This window comes from Danio aesculapii, chromosome 22 (assembly GCF_903798145.1).
Source record: "Danio aesculapii chromosome 22, fDanAes4.1, whole genome shotgun sequence".
In the NCBI taxonomy this organism is placed as follows: domain Eukaryota; kingdom Metazoa; phylum Chordata; class Actinopteri; order Cypriniformes; family Danionidae; genus Danio; species Danio aesculapii.
In genome coordinates, this window is record NC_079456.1 from 3844601 (window position 1) to 3859600 (window position 15000).

The following is a 15000-nucleotide window of genomic DNA, read 5'->3' on the forward strand; positions in this document are numbered from 1 at the left end:
TACTGTGCAACAATAATTAATATTGACTGCGAGATTGGGTTGGGGGTAGATCTTAATAAAATACAACTGAATCAGAATCAGAAAGAGCTTTATTGCCAGGTATGTTCACACATACGAGGAATTTGTTTTGGTGACAGAGCTTCTACAGTGCAACAGCATTACAGAGACAGGACAAAAAACAGATAATAAATATATTTTTTTTAAAATAGAAGTAAGTAGTGAGTGCAAATATACAGATTGACAAGTGTATGTACGTGTTTATTACTATATACAACGTTATATGTTAAGCTACTATGTGCAAATTGGCATGTAAAGTTTGTTGTTAAATAAGTGTATATGTGTATAAAAGTGTATAGCAGTAGTGATGTTGGTTCCACAATTATTATCATCAAGTGTTCATGAGATGGATTGCCTGAGGGAAGAAACTGTTTCTGTGTCGGGCTGTTCTGGTGCGCAGTGCTCTGTAGCGTCGACCAGAAGGTAACAGTTCAAAGAGGCAGTGTGCTGGGTGTGAGGGGTCCAGAGTGATTTTGGCAGCCCTCCTGCTCGCTCTGGATAAGTACAGTTCTTGGGGAGTAGGAAGGGTTGTACCAGTGATTCACTCAGCAGTCCGAACTATTCGACGTAGTCTTTGGAGGTCGTATTTAGTAGCTGAGCTAAACCAGACAGTTATTGATGTGCAGATGACTGATTCAATGATGGAGGTGTAGAACTGTTTCAGCAGCTCCTTTGGGAGGTTAAACGTCCTCAGCTGACGAAGAAAGTACAGCCTCTGTTGAGCTTTTTTGACAATGGAGTCAATGTGAGTGTCCCACTTCAGGTCCTGAGAGATGGTGGTGCCCAGGAACCTGAATGACTCCACTGCTGCCACAATGCTGTCCATGATGCTCAGTGGGGGGAGAGCAGGGGGGTTTCTCCTGAAGTCCACTATCATCTCCACTGTTTTGAGCGTGTTGAGCTCCAGGGTGTTGTGACTGCACCAGACAGCCAACTCCTTAACCTCCTGTCTGTAAGCAGACTCGTCACCGTCCTGAATGAGGCCGATAAGTGTGGTGTCGTCTGCAAACTTCAAGAGCTTCACAGAGGAGTCTTTTGATGTGCAGTCATTCGTGTACAGGGAGAAGAGCAGTGGGGAGAGGACACACCCCTGGGGGGCGCCAGTGCTGATTGTGCGGATGCTAGATGAGAATTTTCCCAGCTTCACCAGCTGCTGCCTGTCCGTTAGGAAGCTGTTGATCCACTGACAGACAGAGGTGGGCACAGAGCTGAGTTAATTTGGGCAGGAGAAGTAAATAATATGATTAATACTCGGTATAATTACTGGTTTGACATTACTGTGAGGGTTGGCGTAGGGGTAGACGTTAGTTAAAATACAAATAATGGATAATTTAATCAATTTCATCCATTTTCCTTCAGCTTAGTCCCTTATTTATCAGGGGTTGCCACAGCGGAATGAACTGTCATCTATTTTGGCATATATTTTACACAGCGGATGCCCTTACAGCCGCAACCCAGTACTGGGAAACACCCATACACTTTCACATTTATACACTATGGCCAATTTAGTTAATCAATTCTTCTATAGCGGGGAGAACATGCAAACTCCACACAGAAATGCCAACTGACCCAGTCGGGACTTGAATCAGCAACCTTCTTGCTGTGAGGCAACACCACTGAGCCACAGCACAACAATTAAATAGTTAATTTAAAAAATAATGTAAATAATTATTGTCAATTTATAGCCGCAGCTGTATCCCTTCTAGCAACGAGCCCACTTCGTTTGCATATTTACACAATGAATGAATGCTTATATTGCTGGCAATGCAATATTATGCAATCAGTTTAATAAAATGATGAAATATATAGGACAAAAGCTCCATATATATAATAAAAATTAGTAATAAATGCCACTTATCTGTTGTGTGGTTTGCTGGTTCCTGTTCCTTGCTTGTTCCTCCAGATAATGCACTAATACTGTATTTTAAATATATATCATATATACAGAGAGACAGTGTTGGTTCTGTTTGAGAAAATTACAAGTAATCATATTTATGTGAGATTTTTAAACATTGTTATTCCTATGACAATAAAACTCGATTTTATTTCTCTCCGTGTGTGTGTGTGTGTGTGTGTGTGTGTGTGTGTGTGTGTGTGTGAGTAAATCATAATTACGTCATTAAAAAGTAACGTTGCAAACTTTAGGGATTTACTTTATTACATTTTATTAACATTAATATATACAAAAATGTTTATTATTTTTTAAATATTATTGTATTTTATCACTCATTTTAAGACAGATATAAATATATCTATATAAATATATAAATAAATGTAAGTAAATATATATGCATTTGAATTTAAAAATTAATTATTATTATTGTTGTTATTATTATTATTATTATTAATAAAACACTCATTAAAGGTTCAGGACTAAAATATTTGAATATAATTAATTCATTTTCTTTTTTCGGCTTAGTCTCTTTACTGATTTATAATGAGTCATAATTTTTTTAACTTTAAAATATTATTGAAGAGAGACCACATATTTTTGGTCAAAGAGCCACATGTGGCGCCAGAGCCATAGGTTCCCTACCTCTGGAGTAGACTCCTGTTGGAAAAACCTCCACAGCAGTGTGAAGTCTGACCAAGCGACGTCATCTCCCGGCGCCGCGGAAATACACACGTGTGGCTCCAGTCTCCAGCGCGACAGGGCGTGAAGTGTCCAAATACAGCGGAGAAACTCGCAATTTACCACAGAAACCATGGGTAAAAAACTGAAAGTCGGAAAAACCCGAAAGGACAAATTCTACCATCTCGCTAAAGAAACAGGTGAGTCGCGTAAACACGAACATTGACGTGCATGTGCGTTAAATCACGAGTCTACGTGTTGTCAGTTTGTTTTTAGACGCTCATTACTTATGATAACGAGCGGTATTTATATCATGTATCTTTTTCTTGACAGTAAAACAAAGCTATTGTAATGATTTACGAAAGGAATAACTGACGAATTAATTATTCTGTGTTTTTTCTACTAATTCAACGCCTTGACTGCATTATTCGGTTTATATAACTGTTGGGATGTTGTATTTCAGACATTTGTCAGGTTTTTGTCCTCAAACTGCTCCCGTGAAGCACTGGTTTCTCCTCCAAAGCCTACTGTTGTGTTTTGATGTGATTTTTGACTGTTATAGCTATGAAAACATTCAAAATAATCTCAAATCATTCTGTGTAGTGATATATGGAGCTGTAATGCGCTCAAAACCTGCCGGAACTACTTTAGCTGTGCGTTTATCTGAATATAACAACGTCACTCCTTAGAATGCTCATCAGCCAATCAGAATCAAGCATTTAACAGAACTGAGTATAAGGAAGGAATTATTGATGATGGGCCATTAAATTGTAAGGAAATAAGGTATACCTAAAGTGCATATGGAGCTGTAATGCGACGAATATTAGCGATAATATCGGAATAATTTTGTTGACGATGTAAAATTTTGAAATATCGCACATTTCAAATTCAAGTGTAAACTTTCCCAAAAGAATGCAGCGAGTGTCCAATATTACGTCCCCCTTAAGCATTACCATGTGCAATAGAGACATGAGGTGAGGCTGTACGTTAAGGCTGGTCTATACTTCTGTGTGGAGTGATTGTCGTGACCCACGGTGCTGCCTTGCGTGTAGCCATGCATTTATACTTCTGTGTGCTGCATGTGTTGCTCTGCAATAACACTTCTGAAACGCTAGCTGACAGGTTTTTATGTTCCTATGTGTCGAGTTTCTTCGTGGGTGTTTTGTTTTTTTCTGAACACTACCTTAATGTACAAGTGGCTCAAACTCGCTCATTCAGAGGCGGGAACTGGTGGACGCTCAATGACTATAATCATAAGGTAAACCCAACACATAAGTTTCCATCTGGGGAGTCACAGGACTCCACACTTGTAAACAGCCACACTTTTCCCAAGCTTTTTGGTACCGTTTTTACTGTGAGTGAACCAAGGTTATTATAGTTATTATTAACGAAAACAAACGAAAAAACGAAAACTAAAATTTTAAGTAATTGTCGTTACCTGAAATAAAAATAAAAACAAGAGTTAAAAAAAAAAAACTAGAATTAACTGAAACTGTATTGTGAACATACAAAACTAACTAAAATTATAGCAAAAATCTCCTTCGTTTTCATCTTTGTAAATGTATTTAATACATAATCTTAATGTAAGCCGTTTAGAAGTAAATCTAATTCGCGCTGCAGGTGTTTGACCCATACAGCACCTCAGAGTCTGTAGTCTGTGTAGTCCTGTAGTCCTGCTGCCATTGGCCAGATCGAGCCGGATCTCCTTCAGTCATCCTCGCTGTTGCTCCCGTGACAAAAACAATGAGTGGACATAACAGCAGCACGGGGACAGCATTACAGGGACTTAAAACTATTACTTTAACACATTTGTGCCCAATGATGGGTTTTATTTCTGTATCGCGATCGTGAACGAATCTTTTTAACCGGATCTTCTAAGTGAACCGTTGAACTAGTTCACCAAAACGAACTGAATCATTTGAAACGATTCACATCTCTAGTAAGCACTTATCCACAAACTACTTACTTTTTAGCAAGCCTAATACCCCCGTCTTGACTCGAAATAATCCAATATATACTCTCATTCAGTTATTAGAACAGTAACGTTACACTGAGATCAAATTTGAGAAGCGGTGAACCAATAATACTGCGCATGCGTGATTCAGTGAACCGAACACAAACAGTACATGACAGCCTGCTGTGACTGAGCTAAACTTGAACAACTGCAGCGCGGGTAAACCGAGGGTTTAAATTAGAGGATCTGGCGAAAAACATAAGTTTATATCAAAACAGAAAATCGTAATGGAATTTAAATAGGTGAATCATGATTCATTTGGGCTGCAAAACTTTACTGTAAGACATTTTTCAGATCATGGTGATGTTTTAACTGACTGAAATGACTATTGCCGACTACATAATTTTGGTATGTTGAGTCCAAACATCCGCGTTAAACATCTGAACTTCACATCACTGCTGTGTATTTAACCTCAGAGCAGCCTTGCACACATATTTTACTTGAGGCTGCTGTCTTGTGGGCTGCTGTATTTAAATTTGAGGATGGGTAGATGGTAGTGGTAGATGATTGTTCATGTGTCCTCTAAATACAGGTTTCAAAAAATGTATGGCTGAGTTTATACTATACAATATTTATTCTGCTGATTTTGAATCTTGCACCTAACAAATAACCTTATTTAGATAAAAAAACTAAAACCGAAACTAATAAAAACTAAACAAAGTCATTTTAAAAGACAGAAACTAATGAAAACTACTAAATCTCCCTCTAAAAACCCATTAAAACTAATTGAATTTGAAAACAAAAAGTCAAAACGAAATAGAAACTGAAAATAATGAAAAATCCAAAACTATTATAACCTTGGAGTGAACACTTGGTCTTGATTTTTCACCTGCTTAAATTTGTACTAAACATTTTGTTCGTATTTGTTTTTTTTTTGTATTTGTAATTTGTATTTGTTTGTATAAACTAGAAATTCCAAGAGTTCAGTCAAAGCAGGGTGAATCTGCTTTCAGCTACTAACAGCGCCCCCTACTGCTGGAATCAGCTTCCAGAAATGATCAGATGTGCTCCAACATTAGGCCCATTCAAGTCAAGACTGAAAACACATCTGTTTAGCTGTGCCTTTACTGAATGAGCACTGTGCTACGTCCGACAGATCGCACTTATGTCTTTCTTTTCTTTTTCATTCTTTTATAACCTGTTTTAACACATTTTAATCTGTTTTTAATCATTTTTATTATTTATTGTTGTTATTTTCTTATACTTTTTTATTCCTGTTTATGTAAAGCACTTTGAATAGCCACTGTGTATGAAATGTGCTATATAAATAAACTTGCCTGCCTTTTATTTACTCTGGAACAGTAGCTGCTCTAAATAGTTATTTTTTATAACGGGGGCACAAGAAAATCATGTTTTCTGTTGTTTAAAAGCAAATGCAAACATATCAAGATCTATTTTGAATATCGGAAAAACATTGACAATATCTAGATGTATATATCTTTTTCTATATTGCCCAGCCCTAGCTGCTGGAGCTACTTTAGCTGTGTGTTTATATAAAAATAATAGCACTCCTTAGTATGCTCATCAGCCAATCAGAATCAAGCATTTGACAGCACTGTGGTATAATGAGTATTTCGCTTGTCTTGTGTTTGTTTGTGTGTTTCTTTAGGTTATCGCTCCCGATCGTCATTTAAACTCATCCAGCTCAATCGAAAGTTCCAGTTTCTCCAGAAAGCTCGAGCTCTGGTGGATCTGTGCGCCGCGCCTGGAGGATGGTGAGGAAAAACATGACGGCTAATGATCTAATAGCTAGTGTTCCTGAAAGTTACTTTTAAAAGTAATGCTGCGTTACAATCATCCATTACTACTTTTCAGATCATTTTACTGGCTCAGACCTTTGAGTCTCGTTAGATGAACGAATCTTTTTTTCGAGTCATTTTCTTTATTTTCGTTCATTTAGCTAAAATATCATTAAAATCTTACGAGTTGCTTCCAGACACATCTACAGCTAGCCCAAACTATGATCAAACAGTGCCTCAGTGGTTCGCAATAACTAAATTAGTGTATGAGAGTGTGTGTGAATGTGAGTGCGTATGGGGGGTTTCCCAGTACTGGGTTGCGGCTGGAAGGGCGTCCGCTGTGTAAAAATGCTGCCATAATTGGCGGTTCATTCCGTTGTGGTGATCCCTGATGAATAAAGGGACTAAGGAGAATGAATGAATAAATGAATGTTTACTTGGTGTTTTGTTTATGATTAGGCTCAGCTTAGCTCTTCTGGCAGGTCTAGTTAAGGCTTGGCTTGTAATACGATACATTACTAGTTACATGGGAAAAGTAATCGGATTACAAACTTGTGTTATTTGCAATGCATTTCACCTAATATTGTGCATAATTAACCTGTTTCTATCCTTCATTCAGGCTCCAGGTGGCCTCTAAGTTCATGCCGGTGTCCAGTCTCGTCATCGGTGAGTTTGCTAAGGGTGTTCGAGAGGTCCTAAAATGTATTAAAAGTCAGTTTAGTGAAATTTAAGAGCAGTAAAAAGTCATACATGCTATTAAACAAGGTATTAAATTAAATATTAGAAAGCTAAAGCTTGTCTGAATTTAACCTACGAATGATGGCATGTTGTGTAGTTCATAAAATCGATCAAATCCTGCTTGATTTGACGTCACGCTGCTTTGTTTACTTCATTAACCAAAGCAACACTGTTATTCCTGCTGATCTATTGGCAACCCCTGCTGGATTAGCATTTATTTCAGTATATGATTGTTTTATATTACTGTTTAGTTTCTTACAATCAGTGTTTAGAAGTTAAAATGTCGCCAATGTTGCTGGTTGAAACCTAAAGTGACGATGAGGTCTTAAAACATGTGGAAAGAGTCTTAAAGGGGGCCTATTATGCAAAAATCAGTTGTATTAGGTGTTTAAACACAGTTGTGTGTCAGCAGTGTGTGAATATAAGCAGCTTCTAATGGTAAACGTATAAAATCTATTATTTATAATCAGACTTGATAAAAACAGTCGGCAGAAACACTTTGATTGACATTCTCCTTTTGTACGTGTCATCAGAGGGGCAAAGCTCCGCCCACTAATGACCATCTCTCCCTCATTAGCAGGGCCAGACGGAATCTGTTGACATTTTTTTGCTATTTCTTGCTGAGAATTTTGCTAAAAATCTGCTGAATTATTTTGGGAGTATCAAAACTAAAACCTTAATATGTGAAATAAATAATAATATCTTTTAAACTTTTAATGATTAAAGTGCAAATCCAATTAGATCCACTTTATTTGGTAAACAAAGCAAGTCTTCTATATAATATATCTACTAAAATACAGAAATTATTACTGTACAAACTGTATTGTACATAAATCAGATGAACATTTTCATATTAGTCAGTAATATCACTGTAAATAATTTAAAAACTGAATAAATATAGATTTACACACATTTACTCAAGTAAATAAACAGAATCAATGATGGGCTAAAAATCTGCGGGATTCTGCGCGCGCAGATTTCGTGTGGGCCTACTCATTAGCATCGGATGCCAGTCTCGTTTTTGAATCTGCCGCTATGATGACACAGGTATTTGTAGCTCCGCCCCCTTCTGAAAAGAGAACAGTCTCATTTAAATTTAAAGCGACAGTCAGCAAAACGGCACAATTAGGATCAAAGGGTCAGTTTCAGAGAGTTATACAACTTTATTTGTGCAATATTTTGTGCTGAAACTACACACACACACACACACTCTAGGGACACCAGAGACTTATTTTAGATCTTGTAAAAAGGGGCATAATGGGTCTCTTAAAAAGGTATTGAGTTTGACTCTCTGATTCCTGTATATGCACCCTGTGGCTGTTTGTGTTTGAGATTTCAGTGTTATTCATGCTGTTTTTTGTGTTTCAGGTGTGGATCTGGTGCCCATTAAACCCATCCCGAATGTGGTCACGCTTCAGGAGGACATCACCACTGATAAGTGCAGACAGGTGATGAGCTTTAATATGATGAGATGCTGAAAATGCAGACTCGTGTCACATAAATAATATAACACAGAATGAGTTTGACTGAACAAATGCAAAGTAGATTCTGATCAAAGTGTGATATGAGTGAATATTAAACTGTAAAAACACTATTTAAATCTGAAATCTGGATTAATTACGCCATTATTATTCAATGTTTTAATATAAAGGTATTTGATTGGGGATGAAAGTGGCTCTGTTTGTTCATGAACATTTTTTTTTTTATCCATCAGGCTCTGAGAAAGGAGCTGCAGACGTGGAAGGTGGACGTGGTTCTTAATGATGGTGCGCCAAACGTTGGTGCGAACTGGCAACACGACGCTTTCTCTCAAGCCAACCTGACGCTGATGGCTCTGAAGCTGGCCTGCGAGTTCCTGGCGAAGGGCGGCACGTTTATCACCAAAGTTTTCCGCTCTAAAGATTACCAGCCGCTCATGTGGATCTTCCAGCAGTTCTTCAAGAAAGTCCAAGCCACCAAACCTCAGGCCTCCAGGAACGAGTCCGCCGAGATCTTCGTTGTCTGCCAAGGTAAAGCTAGCTGTCGTTTCCTTTCCTTTTCGTTTATTTGTTGATTTAATTTCTACATTTAAATATTCTTAAAGGTTTGTAAATGTTATTTAACTCCTCTACACAGTTCAGTATGGTACACACCAGCATTATTTTAGCTTTATATTTTTATATTATTTAAATTATTTTATTTTTGTCTTTCATTTGTGTGCTTTTTTCTGTCTGCTGTTCGCCTTTTCATTTCAGAATTCAGTCTTATATTTGTATGTTGTTTTGCCTAGTGTTTTGTTTCAGTGCTGTTTAATGATTAATGGTGAGTAATCACATACAAAACAAAAGTTTGTATTTACATGTAGATTGTAATATATCTATATATTTACACACACACACTAATTAGATACACCTTACTAGTACTGGGTTGGACCCCATTTTGCCTTCAGAACTGCCTTAATCCTCTGTTGCATAGATTCAACGAGGTACTGGAAATATTTCTCAGAGATTTTAGTTCATACTGACACAATAGCATCAAGCAGTCTCTGCAGATTTGTTGGCTGCACCTCCATGATGAGGATATTGGATTGAGATCTGGTGACTGTTCAGGCCATTTGAGTACAGTGAACTCATTGTCATGTTCAAGAAACCAGTCTGAGATGATTTACGCTTTATGACATGGTGCGTTATCCTGCTGGAAGTAGCCATCAGAAGATGGAGACACTGTGGTCATAAAGGGATGGACACGGTCAGCAACAATACTCAGGTAAGCTGTGGTGTTGACACGATGCTCAATTGGTACTAATGAGCCCAAAGTGTGCCAAGAAAATATCCCCCACACCATTACACCACCACCAGCAGCCTGAACCACTGATACAAGGCAGGATGGATCCATGCTTTCATGTTGTTGATGCCAAATTCTGACCCGACCATTCTAATGTGGCAGCAGAAATGGAGACTCATCAGATCAGGCAACATTTCTCCAATCTTCTATTGTCCAGTTTTGGTGAGCCTGTGTGAATTGTAGCCTCAGTTTCCTGTTCTTAGCTGACAGGAGTGGCACCCGGTGTGGTCTTCTGCTGCTGTAGCCCATCCGCCTCAAGGTTGGACGTGTTGTGTGTTCAGAGATGCTCTTCTGCAGACCTCGGTTGTAACGAGTGCTTATTTGAGTTACTGTTGCCTTTCTATCAACTGGAACCAGTCTGGCCATTCTCCTCTGACATCAACAAGGCATTTGCGCCCACAGAACTGCCGCTCACTGGATATTTCCTAGAGATGGTTGTGCATGAAAATCTTAGTAGATCAGCAGTTTCTGAAATACTCAGACCAGCCAACCATGCCACGTTTAAAGTCTCTTAAATCCCCTTTCTTCCCCATTCTGTTGCTCGCTTTGAACTGCAGCAGATCGTCTTGACCATGTCTACATGCCTAAATGCATTGAGCTGCTGCCACATAAATGTGTGCATTTATACAAATATAACAAACATGTAGTACAAAGATTAAATTACTTATCATTTAATTGTTGTATTGATTATGTAAACTATATATAATTTTATATTATAATTTCTCTTGTTTGTTCTGAAGGTTTTTTTTTATTTATCAAACTTCTATTATTTGTTCTAGCTTTTTCATTTTGTTTGTATCTTTTGTTTCTGTATTCCAGTTTGACGTTTTCTAATTCTGTATTGTTTCTATGTAGAAATATTTTGTCGTTTCATCCAGTTTTAAACAGGATTCAACCTTTTTTTTTTTATCTTTCCTTCAGGTTTTTTGGCTCCGGATAAAATTGACAACAAATTCTTCGACCCCAAACATGCTTTTAAAGAGGTGGATGTGCAAGTGAAGACCGTCAAAGAGCTGGTGAACATGAAGAAGCCCAAAGTATGTCTTATATTGTTTTTACACACACACACACACACACACACACACACACACACACACACACACACACATATATATATATATTATGGCGCTGTGGGTAGCACATCTGCTGACAGCAAGAAGGTCGCTGGTTCCAGCCCTGGCTGGGTCAGTTGGCGTTTCTGTGTGGAGTTTGCATGTTCTCCCTGTGTTCGCGTGGGTTTCCTCCGGGTGCTCCGGTTTCCCCCACAGTCTAAAAACATGGTATAGGTGAATTGGGTAGACTAAATTGTACAAAGTGTATGAGTGTGAATGAGAGTGTATGGGTGTTTCCCAGTGATGGGTTGCAGCTGGAAGGGCATCCGCTGTGTAAAACATATGCTGGATAAGTTGGCGGTTCATTCCGCTGTGGCGACCCCAGATTAATAAAGGGATCAAGCCGAAAAGAAAATGAATGAATGAATAAATGAATATTGTAAAGTAGTAGTGATATTTCTTTTAATTACTTTGCATTTATTTTGTATAAACTTTATTATTCTTACCTATACCACATGGAGCCAAGATTCTAGTTTGGTGAAGGAAACTAGAAACCTTCACTAGGCTGACTTCTGTTAAAAAACCCTCACTGCAGAGATGTAGTAAATTAGCAGTGATAATGTCAAGCTTGATCTGTGTGTGTTTGTGTTTCAGGCTGAAGGCTACAGTGATGGCGATCTCACTCTCTACCACAAGTTCACCATCACTGAATTCCTGAAGGCAGAAAACCCTGTGGATTTCCTCAGCAAAGCCAATGAAGTATGGACAAAATCAAACCACCTTCAGCTGTATGCATGATCCAGCATGTGTTTCAGCTCCTGACTTGTGTGTGTGTTTGGTGTGTGTGTCCTTAGATCACGTTTGATGACCCGCTGCTGGAGTCTCACCCCCTGACGTCCGCTGAGATCAGAGAGTGCTGCTCGGATGTGAAAGTTCTGGGCCGTAAGGAGCTGCGGTGAGTCTCTGAGGCTTTTTATTCTGCATTTTTGACAAAGTTTTATGTCTACACGACAGTTTCAGAATGATCTGGATTGATACATATGGGAAAATTGGCAAAAGTGCAGTATTCCATATGCCAGGCTGGTATTGGGCAGTGTGACCATGTTTGTAAACAGAAGTGGTGACGTGTTGGCTTTTCTTACTTAAGTTTTTTGTCTTGATTTTAGTCCAAATATCTAAAAATTCTTCAATCAAGAAGCATTTATTGGACAAAATGTAAATAAAAATGTTCAAATGTTGACTTCAGCTTTGTCTTTTTATTTATTCATTATTACTTTTTGAACCGTTTATTGTCTAGTGTAATAATAAATGTATTATTGACGTTCTAAAATGTGACTTTGTCAGCAGGATATTGTTTGTTATACCTCAAGAACGCACCTTCTCCACCATGTTGCAATTAGATAAACCGCTGTCATAGCAATTTGCTACTGTAAACAGAAGCTTGCAGTGCTTGCCACGCCTCCGAGTTCTTCTCATTGGTCCACTGATTTGGTACTAACAGTATTAAGCGCTACTGCATGTAAAAGTATAAATTCTTTTGTCTTGAGTTCTTTTATCTTTAGCCTCACCTCAACGTTTTTCTGATTGGTCCACTGCTTTGGTACAAACAGTGAGTGCCACTGCAAGTAAAAGTTTGTTCTTTTATCTCGTGTTCTTTTATCTCGAGACCTTACTTTGCGTTTTTTTTAACCTTGTGTTCTTTTTATCTAGAGTTCTTTATACCTTGCATTTTTTAGCTCGTTTTTTTTTTTTTACTTTTAGTTCCTATCTCAAGTTTTTATCGTGTTCTCTTTTTACCTCATGTTCTTTTTACCTTAAATTTTTATCTCGAGTTCTTATCGTGTTCTTCTCACCTCGTGTTTTTTTTACCATGTGTTGTTTTATCTCCTGTTCTTTTTACCTCATGTTCTTTTTATCTTGTGTTCTTTTTATCTCGAGTTCTTATCTTGTGCTGTTTTCTTGAGTTCTTTTTACCTTTAGTTCTATTTACCTTGTGTTCTTTTTACCTCAAGTTCTTTTCATCTCATGTTCTTTTTATCTCGAGTTCTTATCTTGTGCTGTTTTCTTGAGTTCTTTTTACCTTTAGTTCTATTTACCTTGTGTTCTTTTTACCTCAAGTTCTTTTCATCTCATGTTCTTTTTATCTCGAGTTCTTATCTTGTGCTGTTTTCTTGAGTTCTTTTTATCTTGTGTTCTTTTTACCTTTAGTTCTATTTACCTTGTGTTCTTTTTACCTCAAGTTCTTTTCATCTCATGTTCTTTCACTCGAGTTCTTTTTATCTTGTGGTCTTTTTACCTCGTGTTCTTTTACCTCAAGTACATCTTCTGTTCTTCCTCTCAAGTTCTTTTTATCTCGTGTTCTTTTTACCTGTTTATTTTTACCTCCAGTTTTTATCGTGTTCATTTTACCTCGCAATTTTTTTAACACGTTCTTTTTACCTTTAATTATTTTTACCTCGCATTCTCTTTTTACCTTGTGTTCTTTTTACCTCGCGTTCTTTTTACCTCGCGTTCTTTTTACCTCTGGTTCTTTTTTATCTCATTCTTTTTACCATGTGTTCTTTTTTTACCTCATGTTCTTTTTACCATGTGTTCTTTTTTTTACCTTGCGTTCTTTTTACCTTGTGTTTTTTTACCTTGTGTTCTTTTTATCTCAAGTTCTTTTTATCTCGTGTTCTTTTATCTTGAGTTCTTGTATCTTTTGCCCTGCCTCCCAAGTTTTTCTGATTGGTCTACTGCTTTGGTACAAACAGTAATGAGCGCCTCTGAGTGCAAAAGTTCTTTAATTAAAGTAAGTTTTTTTTATCTTGACACAGCGCCTAACAATGCAACACTGCAAAAGACTAAATGCATTCAGAACTGCTATTGCAGAACTATCGCATTCATTTTTTATTTACATTTTTTTTAATTATATGATATCCAAGTTAATATGTAATTCCAAAATATTTATAAAATTGACTTTAGCTTTGAGAAGTTATGATGCATAAAATAGTTTTTGCGGCCTTTAAAAATCCAAGCCAATTAAAACATAAAGTCTGATCCGAACAGTCTTCTTAACTTAAAATCGAAATCATGGAAGAAGTTTAAAAGCAAATCGGATGATAAACCAAACAAATAAAAATAAATGAGAATTCTGGCTTTTTGATTGTTGCATCTATAAGGATGACCATATATGAAGAGCTGGATTCTGATTGGTTGTTGTATTGTTGTTTTTGATGTTAGTCTGCTGTTGTCATGGAGATCCAAGCTGAGGAAGTTCCTGGCGAAGAAGCTGCGACAGGAAGCCAAACAACTTAATCAGGAAGCGAGGTACGCAATCGTAACGGTATGCTTGATGCCTAATTATATACGCACGTTTAATTATTAACCGTTTATTTTTTACGGGCTTTCAGCTCCGATGATGAGGAGAGCGACACCGATGAGAAGGAGAGCAAGAAGAAGAAATCAGAAGAGAAGAAAGAGAAGGAAGATGAAGATGAGGCGATGGAGAAGAAGCTAACGGAGCTGAAAGCAGAAGAGTTTGCTGAACTCAAACGGTACAGTTTCAGCATTTGATGATTATTTTAGTGTTAAGTGAATTTTCTTTCTTCTTTATTTGTACAGCAACTTTCACAATGTAGATTGTGTCAAAGCAGCTTAACATTGATGCAGTCCTAGTAAATTAAAACCGCTTCAGGCCAGTTTTTACACTTGAAGTTCTGTTTAGTGTAGATAATGTTAATTAATTTATGTAAATGTCACAGCTGAAAGCCTACATTTATAAGAGTAAACCCAACAATGCGCAATTTTACCTAAGAGTGTTGATATTTTAAAGCACTAAAACAAAAATGGCCATAACAAGACAACAGTTTGTTTTAATGTATGGAAATATAGTGAAGATTTTATCCTATTTTCACTTTAATAATTTTTTTTTTTGTCATTTTAGTTTTTTACTAATTTGTATAAACTAATAAACAATAGATTTATAATAATAATAATAATAATAAATAATAGATAGAAAATACA

The 15000-nt window shown here is 37.2% G+C and overlaps 1 protein-coding gene across 2 annotated transcripts in view; it reads left to right on the plus strand.

Annotated features, from left to right (window-relative positions):
* The first annotated feature begins 2674 nt into the window (after window positions 1–2674).
* Window positions 2675–15000, plus strand: part of ftsj3 (FtsJ RNA 2'-O-methyltransferase 3) — a 27990-nt gene continuing 15664 nt past the window's right edge. For both annotated transcript variants that reach the window (XM_056447344.1, XM_056447345.1), the window contains exons 1-10: window positions 2675–2829; window positions 6253–6358; window positions 7002–7048; window positions 8489–8568; window positions 8835–9129; window positions 10865–10980; window positions 11650–11754; window positions 11850–11950; window positions 14218–14304; window positions 14388–14531. In XM_056447344.1, the coding sequence (XP_056303319.1) occupies window positions 2763–2829; window positions 6253–6358; window positions 7002–7048; window positions 8489–8568; window positions 8835–9129; window positions 10865–10980; window positions 11650–11754; window positions 11850–11950; window positions 14218–14304; window positions 14388–14531 (1148 nt within the window). In that variant the 5' untranslated portion in view covers window positions 2675–2762. The remainder of the gene's footprint in view (window positions 2830–6252; window positions 6359–7001; window positions 7049–8488; window positions 8569–8834; window positions 9130–10864; window positions 10981–11649; window positions 11755–11849; window positions 11951–14217; window positions 14305–14387; window positions 14532–15000) is intronic.